Below are 12,573 nucleotides of genomic sequence, written 5' to 3' on the forward strand. Positions count from 1 at the left end.
GAATCATCTGTTATTCAGAATATGACTTGAGCTGATAAGGAAGAAATGAAGATTCAAGACATTGGCAGTCTATATCGATTAATCGGAGTATCTAACAACTCCAGATGAATAGCCCCCATAACTAATACTTGCCAACTTGTCAATTCATTAATCTTCCAGGGTATTTACTCTTTAATACCAAATATTTTTATCTATAGATCATCTTCCGAGTCACACTAAACAGATCTTAAGGAGATGAACAAATATTATAATGGTCTTTATTTCATTTCCATGTTTCAACTATACCAAGAAATACAGTCGTACTTGATTTATGGTTCATAATCCATAGGGATGATACATCATATAAGTTCATCCGAGTTTCCAAACTTATTCCAATCTCTTACTTAAACCTCAGTCCTTGAGGTTACTTAGTTCATTTAGCAGTCAAGTCCTTTACAGTTACTTCGGGGGTTTTCATAGTAATTCAGATGTTTCTGAATTTCAGATACATATTGTACTTCCGTTCAATTCAATTTGGAAGTCGTAGTTGATTTGTCTAATGAATAGCCACTTCTTAATATTGAATGTGATCTAGAGTTTAGCTGAGTTGAATACTTCCAAAATTATCATCAAGCCACACTTGAGAAGACAAACATGCAATCAAGTGACATCTATATCGTTCAGATATTGATATAACACTAGCATTGGTTGCTCGGCTTAATATGTGATCCATAACTTTTAAGAGCAATACCTCATCCATGTTTATTTGAATTCCTTAATTAATCCAACATCTCTACTTAGTTTAGGTCATAAGGGTATTTTGGTAATTCTGGTACTCAATTTTATTCCATTCTTTTCAGAGCTCGAGGATATCCAATCATTTCTAAGCTTGGTGATATTCTTAAGTCATTTCCATTACAGGGGTATCTTGGTCATTTTACATATCTACGGTATTTCAATCTTTTCCTTCTATCCGGTGTTATTATTTAATTTAATCTTATCATTTACTTCAGTCCTTTCAAACAATTCTGACAAAAGAACACCATTGATAAATCATTCTTCAGGTATTTACTTATAACTCGGATATTTTTGGGTTAAGTGCCTTCTCAGATTTTACAAACGGAATATCAGGAATTTTTCTGCACTAAGTCAGGTTTTTAACAATCAAATCCGTACTTAATCGAGTTAAGTACGAATCCTCAAAGTACTTTCTGATTCAGGGTCAACTCGAACTATTTTACCTCTCAAGGGCATTTTTGTAATTTCTTAACCAGATAACTTTGATATTAACTCTTAATGAAAATAATTATAATATAGAGACTATATGGTTAATTATTTTCTCGAACATTCTCTGATCTTGAAATGATTCCTTAACAAACTTTTAGATTCTTGTCCAAACCCTCTTAGGGTTAAAAACCGATTATCCAAATTTTCTAAGTAAAACTAGTATTTCCTATGCACATCAGTAGTTTCATCATATCAATATGTCTTTAAAATCCTCTTATCCCACTTCTATGGTCAAATCTTGTCTTTTTACAATATAAGGGTATTTTAGTAATTTTACCCTACCAGAGTATTCTCATAATTTCTCATCCAAGTACCTTTAACATTTAACCTTTAATGACATATATTATAAGCTACAAATATATGATAATTCCTTTATCACTAATCACAGAACTCATATTATAATTCTTACAATCCATCAATTTCTTATATTAATCATCTGAACCATAATTAGTTGCGAAATTTCTATTGTATTCGGATCGAGTGTAGAAATTCATTAACTACACAAATGAGACCAACATTATCTTATTCATGCATTTACCAATATTCACATGTTCCATAAAGCATAAAGAGGTAGTAAAGTATTACCTTGATTTTCATGCAATATTGATCGACCATTAAATTCCATTCGAACGCCCTCGATCTTGAAATCATCTTCCAATAATTCCACAGATGCATATCAACAGAAATTACATAAAAAAAACGGAGCTTAATTTTGAAAAACGGATCGAATCGGGTGATAAACTAGTCGAAAATAGCTTACAAGGTTCGAGTTTGGCAAAATAAACCCCAAAAATAGATTCGGGGCATCAAAAACATTAAATATGACTTTTCAAAAAATTTAACTTTTCAGTCAATGTCAAAGTCAACGGGTTTGATTGGCAATTTTGAGGCATTCGGGTTCGAATTTCAAACAGATTGCAAAATCAGACTCAGAACATCGAAAAACGTCAGGATAAATATACCCGGTCAAAGTTAAAGGTCGTTTACCGCCCGGTCAACGCCGGTCAAAGTTCTGGTCAACGTTCAACAGAAATTAATTACAAAATTAACACCCTACGGCCAGATGATGCCCATTCTCAGGGGGTGGCGCGTGGGGCACGTGAACAGTGAAACGGTGTCAGAATATTCCCATAAAAATTCCTAAAAATTATTTTAAGCAATTTTAAGGCACTTACAAAGCTCAGTTCACAATTTTGAACGGTGGAGAGCTCGATTTCAACAAATTCGAAACTTTGACCGTTTCACCTCCTCACGCGCCGCCGCCGCATCTGCCGGAGACAAAGAAGACACCGGCAGACTCGGAAAGGCACAAGGAACACGATGGTGCAGAAGGTGTCGAAAACGGGATACCGGATCGTCGTGAATCGATGAAAAACCAATGGAAATCGAGTTAAAACTGACGATACTTCCAACTGAAATTAACGACGAACGACGACGATTCACGACGAAAGGCTTGAGAGGTTTTGTTCATCGATCGACAACGAACACGATGGTGGTTTCGGTTTGTCGATCGGAGGTCAAACGGTGAGTAGATCGGAGTTTAAAGAGGGGTTGACGGGGGAGAGAAACTGGGAAGAATACGCAGAAATAATCGGGGAAGGGGTTTATACTTCATCCCATAAAAAAATTGGTAAACCATGAATTTAGTCACTGAATTTCCTGCACTTCTTAAAACGGTATATCAACTTTGAAAATTTTCAATTTAATTTTCAATTTTCTTCCAAAATACCAAATTAAATCAAATACTTTATAATTCTAAAATTTAGCCCCTGGGGTGTTACAGTGAAGTTTGGCACCACTATACAAAATACAAAAGGTATTGTGGATTATATTCACTCAGATGTATGGGGTTCTACAAAGACATCATCTTTGGGAGGAAACCATTATTTTGTAACTTTTGTAGATGACTTTTCCAGAATAGTTTGGGTGTATCCGATGAAGTCTAAAGATGAAGTGCTTCAAATTTTCCTGAAATGGAAAAATATGATCGAGAACTAGACTAGTAGAAAGATCAAACGTCTTATAACGGACAATGGAGGGGAATATAAAAGTGACTCATTCTTTGACGTTTGCCATGAGTATGGTATTGTTCGACACTTCACTGTTAGAAATACACCACAACAGAATGGAGTGGCAGAGCGTATGAATCGAACACTATTGGAGAAAGAATGATGTATGTTGTCTAATGCTGGGTTAGACAAGGCATTTTGGGCTGAGGCTGTGACATATATTGGTTATCTCATCAATCGTCTGCCATCATCAGCGATAGGAGGAAAAACACCAATGGAGGTATGGTCTGGAAAACCTGCTACTGAATATGATTCCTTACATGTATTTGGATCCACTGCTTATTATCATGTGAAGGAATCCAAGCTTGATCCGAGAGCAAAGAAGGTTCTCTTTATGGGAATCACCCATGGAGTTAAGGGATTTCGCCTTTGGTGTTTAGACACCAAGAAAATAATTTGTACCAGAGATGTTACATTTGATGAATCTTCCCTAGTAAAGAAGGTAGCAAATAAAGCTGTTCAGACAAGTAGTACTCCGCAGCAGGTGGAGCATACTCTAAAACAGGTGGAGTTTCAGCAAACAATGATCCCAGAAGTTGATGCATTTGATTCTTCAAATCCAATAGAAGAACCATAAGATGAAGAGGTTCAAACCCAATAGAGACACCAGAACCACTTTCAGTTACAAAGCCAATGAGAGAAATTTGTAGACCTGCTCGATTTGTTGATATGGTGGCCTATGCTCTTCCAGTTGTTGATGATGATATCCCTATCACTTACTAAGAAACAATACAAAGCTTGGAAAGTGATAAGTGAAAAAGAGCCATGGATGAAGAAATATAATCTCTCCAAAAGAACAACACTTGGAAACTGACACAATTACCGAAAGGTAAAAGAACAATTGGATGCAAGTGGGTATTTGCAAAGAAAGATGGATCTCATAGCAAGAAAGATGTTCGCTACAAGGCAAGGTTGGTAGTTAAAGGCTATGCTAAAAAAGAGGGAATCGACTACAATGAAATATTTTCCCCGGTTGTGAAGCATTCCTCAATTAGAATATTGTTGGCCTTGGTAGCACGGTTGAATTTGGAGCTAGCTCAACTTGATGTAAAGACGACTTTCTTGCACGATGATTTAGAAGAGGAGATCTATATGACTCGGCCAGAAGGATACAAAGATAGTGGTTGTGAGAAATGGGTTTGTAAGCTGAACAAATCGCTATATGGATTGAAGCAATCTCTGAGGCAGTGGTATAAGAGATTTGATAGCTTTATGAGGAGGGAAAAGTACACTAAAAGCAAATATGATCATTGTGTGTATTTGCAAAAGCTCAAAGATGGATCTTTCATTTGTCTTCTCTTGTACGTTGACGATATGTTGATCGCTTCGAATATTCAAAATGAGATAGACAAATTAAAGGATCAGTTGAATCAAGAGTTTGAGATGAAAGATCTAGGTGAGGCCAAGAAGATTCTTGGTATAGAGATAAGTAGAGATAGACAGAGAGGGAAGCTTTGTTTAACACAGAAGCAATATCTGAGAAATGTATTACAATGTTTTGGCATGAATGAAAATACCAAACATGTAAGTATCCCACTGCTTCTTATTTGAAACTTAGTTCTCAATTATCTCCTAAAACTAACTAAGAACAAGAGTACATGGCAAAAGTTCCATATGCTAATGTAGTTGGGAGCTTGATGTATGCAATGGTGTGTATGCGTCCTGACATTTCACAAGCAGTTGGAGTTGTGAGCAGGTACATGCATGATCCTAGAGAAGGACATTAACAAGTTGTGAAATGGATTCTACAGTATCTCCAACAAACCGTGGATGTTGGTTTAGTTTTTGAATAGGATGAAACACTTGGTCAGTGTGTGGTTGGATATGTTGATTCTGACTATGCTGGTGATTTGGATAAGCGTCGATCAACTACTGGGTATTTGTTTACTCTTGCTAAAGCTCCAGTAAGTTGGAAGTCTACTTTGCAATCTACGGTGGCTTTGTCTACTACAGAGGTAGAATACATGGTAGTTTCAGAAGCTGTGAAGGAAGTAATTTGGCTTAACGGGTTGATGTAAGACTTGGGAGTTGTTCAAAGTCACATTAATTTCTATTGTGATAGTCAGAGCGTTATTCACTTAGCGAAAAATCAAGTCTACCATTCAAGGACTAAGCATATCGACGTGAAGTATCACTTTGTGCGAGAGATCTTTGAAGAATGAAAGATTCTACTTCAGAAAATTGAGACATCAGAAAATCCTGCATATATGATGACCAAGGTGGTAACAGTAATCAAGTTCAATCATTGTTTGAACTTGATTAACATCCTGAAAGTTTGAGCACCATCAAGTGTATGGCGCTTGTGAGCGCAATTAGAGGTACTACATTAAAAGAGCTTCATAAAATTTGGGGAGTTGAAGAAATTGAGTAGGGTTGGTAATTTCAAGCCAAGATGGAGATTTGTAATGTTTGGCTTGAAAAATTAGCAAAGTTGAAAGTTGGCAAAATTGAAAGTTGGCAAATTTGACATCTTTGGTTGGTGACTAACTTGTACACATTGGAAAATTCTTTGGTAGGTGGCCAACTTATTTTTCATCTTTGGTCCCTAAAATATTAGGTCATTTATAAGTTTAGTCCTTAAAACTCAACTATAAATAGGCCTAAGTATTTCATTAGAAATCATCCCAAAACAAGTTTTCTCTTCCTCTTGTTTTCTTCATTCTCTCACTTTGGGAATTCTAAAGAATTCCATTTGTTGTAATATTTGTTGATAGTGAAATTATCATCTGGTGTGGTGCCCGAGGAGTAGACGATATTCTCGTCGAACCTCGTAAATTTGGTGTGTTCTCTCCTTTATTGTTTTTTATTCGATTTTTTGCATTGTGTTTCAATATTCAATAGTTTGACAGGTTTATCCGCTGTGCAACCTTTGGTGGTTTTGATCTTGATATTTTAGGTCAATTTTGAAACTACGTTCGTGTGAGAAATAACCCGGTTTCCCCAACATAGAGAAGTGTTCTTTGTCTTTACAAAGCTTTTTACTACATATTTCAAAGATAAATAAAATTTAAAAGTATTAAATATTTTATAAATTTATTCTAATTCAATTCAATTAATTCATAAAAACATTTTATATATATATAATTATAGTTAGGATGCATTTAGACTCTAAAGTGTAATTATATAAAAATGTAACTACTAGCATAGTAATTATACATTCACATATTTATAAAAAAAATTAAATTATTTAAACATATTTGATTGAGAGAGTATAATTACATATTATTTTTTTATGTAATGTTTAATTGTACAAATTATATTATAATTATGCATATTTGATTTATTTATTTTAGTTTCAAGTAAATATAAGATAGTGTATGCTCAAAAACTCTCAATCATTTAGCAATAAATGTTCATATCTTTGCATACATAGTACTCGAACCGAGGACAACAAGATATAACAATAATTCATTAATCACTGAGATCGCTTGATTTCTTGCAATAATTTATATAATAAACTTGTTGAAGAAGAAATATTTAATTTATTAAACAATGATCATTGTAAACTTCGATGTCGAGGTTGGTTAAATTTCTCCTTTTATGAGGGCATTATCGGAACTGCGATGGATGTAGATTTAGCAAATGCGGTGGTATATCTTCACACTGCATTTTGTAGACCAGTAGTAGTCCATTGTTTGTGATATTAAAAGCTCAATTATCATGCTGGATTCCAACAATGCCCCCAAACTCATCGATTTTGGACTATGTATTCCAATTCCGCGAGGGGAATCACAGCAGAAGAATGCAATAAAAGTCAAAACTTAATCAGAAAACAATCAATGGATTCCAACAATTTACAAGAAAACAAAAGCATCGTATTGGATTCATTATTCAAGTTGGTATCAAAGCTAATATTTGAGACTTAATTCTGCCCATGCACCTTTGTATTTCTCGGTAAACCCGCAGGTTCTCCGTAGACCATGGCTTTTTCTACAAGGGGTAAAAGTCGATGCACTTTGGTATAACTTCCTCGTTAGCATGGGAGAAATGTGCAAGACTCACTATCGAAACGAGTTAATTACATCACATGTCCTCAAACTATGACCTCAGTTTAAGTTGATATTTAAACTTTTAAATATTTCAATTTTATCCCCAATAATCGACCCTTATTCTAAATTGATCCCTAAACTTTTTTAATCTTCTCATTTCATCAAAATATGTAATTAGTTCCAACCATAGTTTAACCTAAATTTTTTAAACATATAATGATAAAACTTGCCCTAATGATTTTATCAACATGGGATGCGAGTAGCATATATCGATCGTTTGAGATGAAATTCAAATGCTCAAAAGTTTAGAGACTAATTTAGAATGAGAATTATAATTTGGGGATGAAATTTAAATATTTAAAAGTTTAAGAATTAATTTAAAATGAGAATAATAATTTGAAATGAAGCTGGAATATTCAAAAGTTCAAAAACCCAACTAATAGTAATTTTATTGGACAACTAGACCCAACTTGGAAGAAAATATTTTGGGTGACATTAGTCTTTTTACAGCAGAAGCCCAGTAGAAGATTACTTCAGACCAAGAGAGAAAAAGAAGATTACTTCACGATCCTTTTCCTCAATAGCCCAAATTTAAGAATAATGAGCTCTTTGGGTCCAATTTATATAATTAAAAACATATATTAAACTCAAATCAAGTACTCAATTTCAAAATGCCCCAAATAGCTTACTATGGTACTATCACAAGTTACAAACCTCAAGTTTAATGTAAGAAGGTTGAACAAACAGTGAGTACCTGAAAAACAGCAAAAAATTAGCACACATGGCTGATGATGGCACCCTTAGATCCATTGAAATTGGAGGAAACACATCTCAACTGTCCCATGCGTGACCAAGCCCGTATGCATCCATGAATCCAGCTGCATGATCATGATCATGTCCATGACCATGACCATGATGATGGTGGTCAGAGTCTTTTGCTTCATCAAACATTTTCTGAATATGCTCAGAAATGGGTTCTTCCTCAACTTGTCTAACTGTTTTTGGCAATGAAGATACAAACTGAGCTACATTCTCAGCTACTTCACCAGCAACACTTTCCTACACATCACAAACACACAGCAAACATGAATTCAAAAGGCAGCAAATGCATGTAATATCGACTAACACATGGAAGCCATCTAAGGAGCTTGTTGATGCTCTTGAACAAGATTTAAATTCCACAGGGTGGATGGATCCATGCTATGTTGGAATTGGTTAATGGCTACGAGTATGTATCTAACCTGAGTATGCTTAATTTTTCCTAAGCTATATATTCGGAGGATCATATTCTCAATACGCATGTTGGATTATGCGTCAAGCACAAGTGTTTAGAAGTTCGGTTAACACAGCACCTATGGTCCTATAAGTTTGGAAGAATGCAGTTACCAACTGACACACGGAGGGAGAACGGTATCAATTTGAACAAGATCATGAATCAGACTCTGAAAAAAACCAACCAATGTTGCTCCGGCTTTTCATATGTTTTGAAGTACCCATGTCCATCACCAACATCCGATTCATACTCGGAAATGGCAATGGGGATATGCTAATCCAAGAACCCTCCAAATATATGAAAACTGGGTAAAAATTTATCTGTCGTACACATACTCGTATGTGTATTTATACTCAGACTCTAGGTAACATAGGAACCAAGAACAAAAGTCAAGCAAGCAAGCAGATTTCTCAAAACTGAGCAAATGTCCCAATTTACAAGGTCAATTTTTCATCTAGTCGATTAAAACCTTACTAATTTGGAAGACAATATTAGCAACCTTAACTAGCAACAGATTTCCCTTTTTTCTTTAGTAATTCAGTCACCATATTTCATGGCCTATCCAGGTGTTGATTGCACTCTCAAGACCTCAACCAAGCAATCTACTAAGTAAATGCATATTAATCAATTATATACAAGAATTTACCAGTAATAGAAGTGTAGAATATGGCTTTATATGAGAGCAAAATCAGTGGTCAAAATGTTAAGACACAAAAGTTGAAAGAATGTTCACGGTATATCTTACTCTGACTTTGGCACGAGTATTGGGCATGTGTCTGAAAAATACTCGATTTTTTCTTAGTTTTTTCATGTATTTTGAATGTTCATGTAAGGTCATATCCCCATCCATATCTAAAGGTGTGCAGCATACGGGTGTATGCCAAGTAAAATGATGAATCAAAGCAACATACTTCTTGGTTTAATTCCACAAACTAAACTTGGAAGAATGCAATAACCAAGCAACGTGCAAATTAAGGGAAAATGGCATCAATTTGAACTAAAGAATAAACAATTCAAAAGGCATGCAAAGAACCTAGAACAAAATTATCGCAAATATAAAAGGAAAACAATCTATTAAAGACATACAAACAATCAACAATACATGAATTCGCCAACAGTATAAGATGGCTGCATATATTCAGAACATATGGTAGCAAAAAAACAGAGGCCAAAATAGACTTAAAATCTGACTTTTCCTCACTGATAATTTGATTCAAACAAGCCAGAATCAATCACAAACTCAGTCAAGAGCATACCTAAAAGCTTTCTAAAGCAGCTATATTTTGATAATTCTGCTATGACATGTAATTATGTAATAATGTAAAACAATAACAACAGAAACTAATAAGTCAAAAGAGTCAATGAACCCATACCTGAGGCCATCTCCCACCGGAATGAGTGACAAATTTTGCACCAGGAAGTGCTTCGGCAGTTCGTTTGCCCTCTTCACTCCATTCATCTGACCAGTCATTAGACCAAAGTACCTGCATTGGCATACCTTTTATATCATCCAAACATCCCCATTCTTCTACATTAAAACTATGATTCAGCTTCTTCTCGATCCCCACAACAGCTTTTCTTGCCTCCCACCCCTTTAAAAGCGATCTATGTGCTTCCAATTCCGACTGGTTAATCCCCTTTGTGCAACACAGGTTTATAAACCTTGCATAAACAAATGAAAACCTCAACACAATTTCATTAACAACAGGTATGTTCAAAACCCAGGTAGGTAAAGCTGGTTTTAGTCCGGTATCGATAAGAGTTACGCTTCTAATGAACCTTGAATTCTCAGAAATCCAATTTGCAGCCATAAGAAAAGCAGAATCATGTAAAACCAAATGCACCGGAGCTAACCCCATTGTTCCTATAACTTGGCCTAGAATACTCCCCATCTCTTCACTTCCGATCTCAATCACATTAACATTCTTTTTAACCAAAACTCTAGATTTTATCTCTTCATAAGGCAGTTCCCCGGTTTCAACCATTTGATCAAACGCCCAAAACACACCCTTTTCTTGGATCAAACTATAAACTTCCTTGAACCTTCCCAAAACTCCATTTGTCCCTTCTTCAATCTCTACCCTAGATTTATCTGAAAACCCATTTCCGGGTAAATCAAGGGCTATAACATGAACTCCTTTTGAGCCTAATACCTTAATCATTTCCCTATAGGAATAAGAACTCAGTCCCAACCCATGAACGATCATAACATTCTCAGATGACGAAAACTGACCATTTTCAGAAACAAAAACTTCAATCGGAGATTGGTTTGGAGACGTTTGCACCTTGATGATTCTGCCATTTGAGTAGTGTTGGCGTAGGGGGTAGGGCAAAGAAAGGAACCAGGATTTGGGGTCTTGTGGGGGCAAAGATGAGAAGGAGACAAAGAGGAAAGTGATGAGAGAGATACCGAAGGTGAAATAGAACCAGAAGGCAAAGGGATTTTGGGTTTGGGTGTTTATGGTAGGCTTTGGAGTTGATTTAGAAGGTTCTGGGGTTGGATTTTTGGGAATTTTCTTGTTTCCTTTGGTTCTGGGTGGTGATTCTGGCTCTACCTCTTCTGTTATGATCGCCATTAGACAAGCATCAAATGTAAACTTCAATTTCAAGATCTAATCTTTGTAGCACAACGCACCTTTTAAAAAAATAGGAAAAAGAAAGGGTAAATTTTGAGATTTGAGATAAAGCTGTATGTCCACTTTGATAAAGCAGGTCTTTCTTCATTCTTTAACGGCAACGTGTTATTCTTTCTGGTTTCTCAGAACGGCGCCCTTAGCTTTCGGGTTTATGCTCGTATTGCCGCGACACAGATTAAAATATTTTGGTGAAAAGATCATTTAATTCCCTCGGAATTTCAAAATTGGATAAATTCAGAGAAGGAGTAATTTTATGTGCTGTTTGTTTGTCTTTTAATACAACTATTCAACGTTGAACGTTGAATCGTTCAGTATTTAGTACGTTTATTTTGTATCTTTAAATGATTCAATGCTAATTGATTCAGTAAAACAATATTAAATGATTCAGAGTCATTATCAAACAACATGTCACATTCAGAATTAATTCATACAGAATCTCTAAATCATTTAGCATTTAAATCATTCAACGCTTAAACAAACAACCCCTAAATCAATTTTGAAAGTCAACAATTAAAAATAATTAATCACGATTTTAATGTATTTGTTAATTTCAGATAATTCTGATAGCACATAATTTATATATTTTGTAAATGTTAAAGGGCAGAATTTGTTAATTCTTTTAATTAGAACTAGATTAATTATATATATATATTTAAAAAGATACTTATTATTATATGAATCAAATAATAAGAACTAGATTAATTATATATATAAAGAATAAGAACTAAACATATATACAATTACATTAATTTTATTAATTATCACATCAAATTTTTATCAAATATTAACGATAAATAATTTAATTGTATAATTCAAATAATTAAATACTCATATTCATAAAATTAAAAAAATCAATAATTAAATTAAAATTCTCTTAAACTAAAATACTCTTAATTAGATGGTTGGTATACTTTATTTTTAATTTTTAATATAAAACAATAAAAGAAACAAATGCATTACAAATTACAACCGAGAGTAGAAAGACTTGCATCAAATATGAGTTGAATATATTATACATATATCCAACAATTCTTTTGACTGCAATTTTTGTTGATCAACTTGAATAGGCAATAAGGAATGGCTTTGTTTTCCTCCATCTTTTCGTACAGCACGTGGCACTTGGCTCATAACATTCTCTGCGATATCTGATCGGATTTCGAGAGTTCGGCATACATGTTGGAAATGACTTTTCCGAAGCATGCCTTTGCTTCAGGTCGCTTGATCTGTACGATTTTTACATTAAGGTCAAAACCAGTTAGATTTTTATCAAGATTAAAGATTCGTACGAAAAGCAAACAAAGAATAGCGTCTAACCTTGAATGTCGGGTAACTGCCGGAAG

The 12,573-nt window shown here is 34.6% G+C and overlaps 1 protein-coding gene across 4 annotated transcripts; it reads right to left on the reverse strand.

Annotated features, from left to right (window-relative positions):
- Positions 1 to 7,984: 7,984 nt before the first annotated feature.
- On the reverse strand, positions 7,985 to 11,340 carry LOC120123417 (protein AUXIN RESPONSE 4-like). 4 transcript variants are annotated; one of them, XM_039142319.1, is made up of 3 exons: positions 11,251 to 11,284; positions 9,971 to 11,216; positions 8,156 to 8,383 (listed from the first exon to the last, which is right to left on the reverse strand). In XM_039142319.1, exons 2-3 carry the CDS (start codon positions 11,171 to 11,173, stop codon positions 8,156 to 8,158), a joined length of 1,431 nt encoding a protein of 476 aa, XP_038998250.1. In that variant the 5' UTR covers positions 11,174 to 11,216; positions 11,251 to 11,284. The 4 variants fall into 4 exon arrangements, with proteins under 4 accessions (XP_038998251.1, XP_038998250.1, XP_038998252.1 ...); XM_039142320.1 differs by lacking the exon at positions 11,251 to 11,284 and having other exon boundaries at positions 7,985 to 8,383; positions 9,971 to 11,173; XM_039142321.1 differs by lacking the exon at positions 8,156 to 8,383 and adding an exon at positions 9,550 to 9,829 and having other exon boundaries at positions 9,933 to 11,340.
- Positions 11,341 to 12,573: the final 1,233 nt, after the last annotated feature.

This window comes from Hibiscus syriacus, unplaced genomic scaffold (genome assembly GCF_006381635.1).
Source record: "Hibiscus syriacus cultivar Baekdansim isolate YM2019G1 unplaced genomic scaffold, ASM638163v2 tig00110393_pilon, whole genome shotgun sequence".
Lineage (NCBI taxonomy): Eukaryota > Viridiplantae > Streptophyta > Magnoliopsida > Malvales > Malvaceae > Hibiscus > Hibiscus syriacus.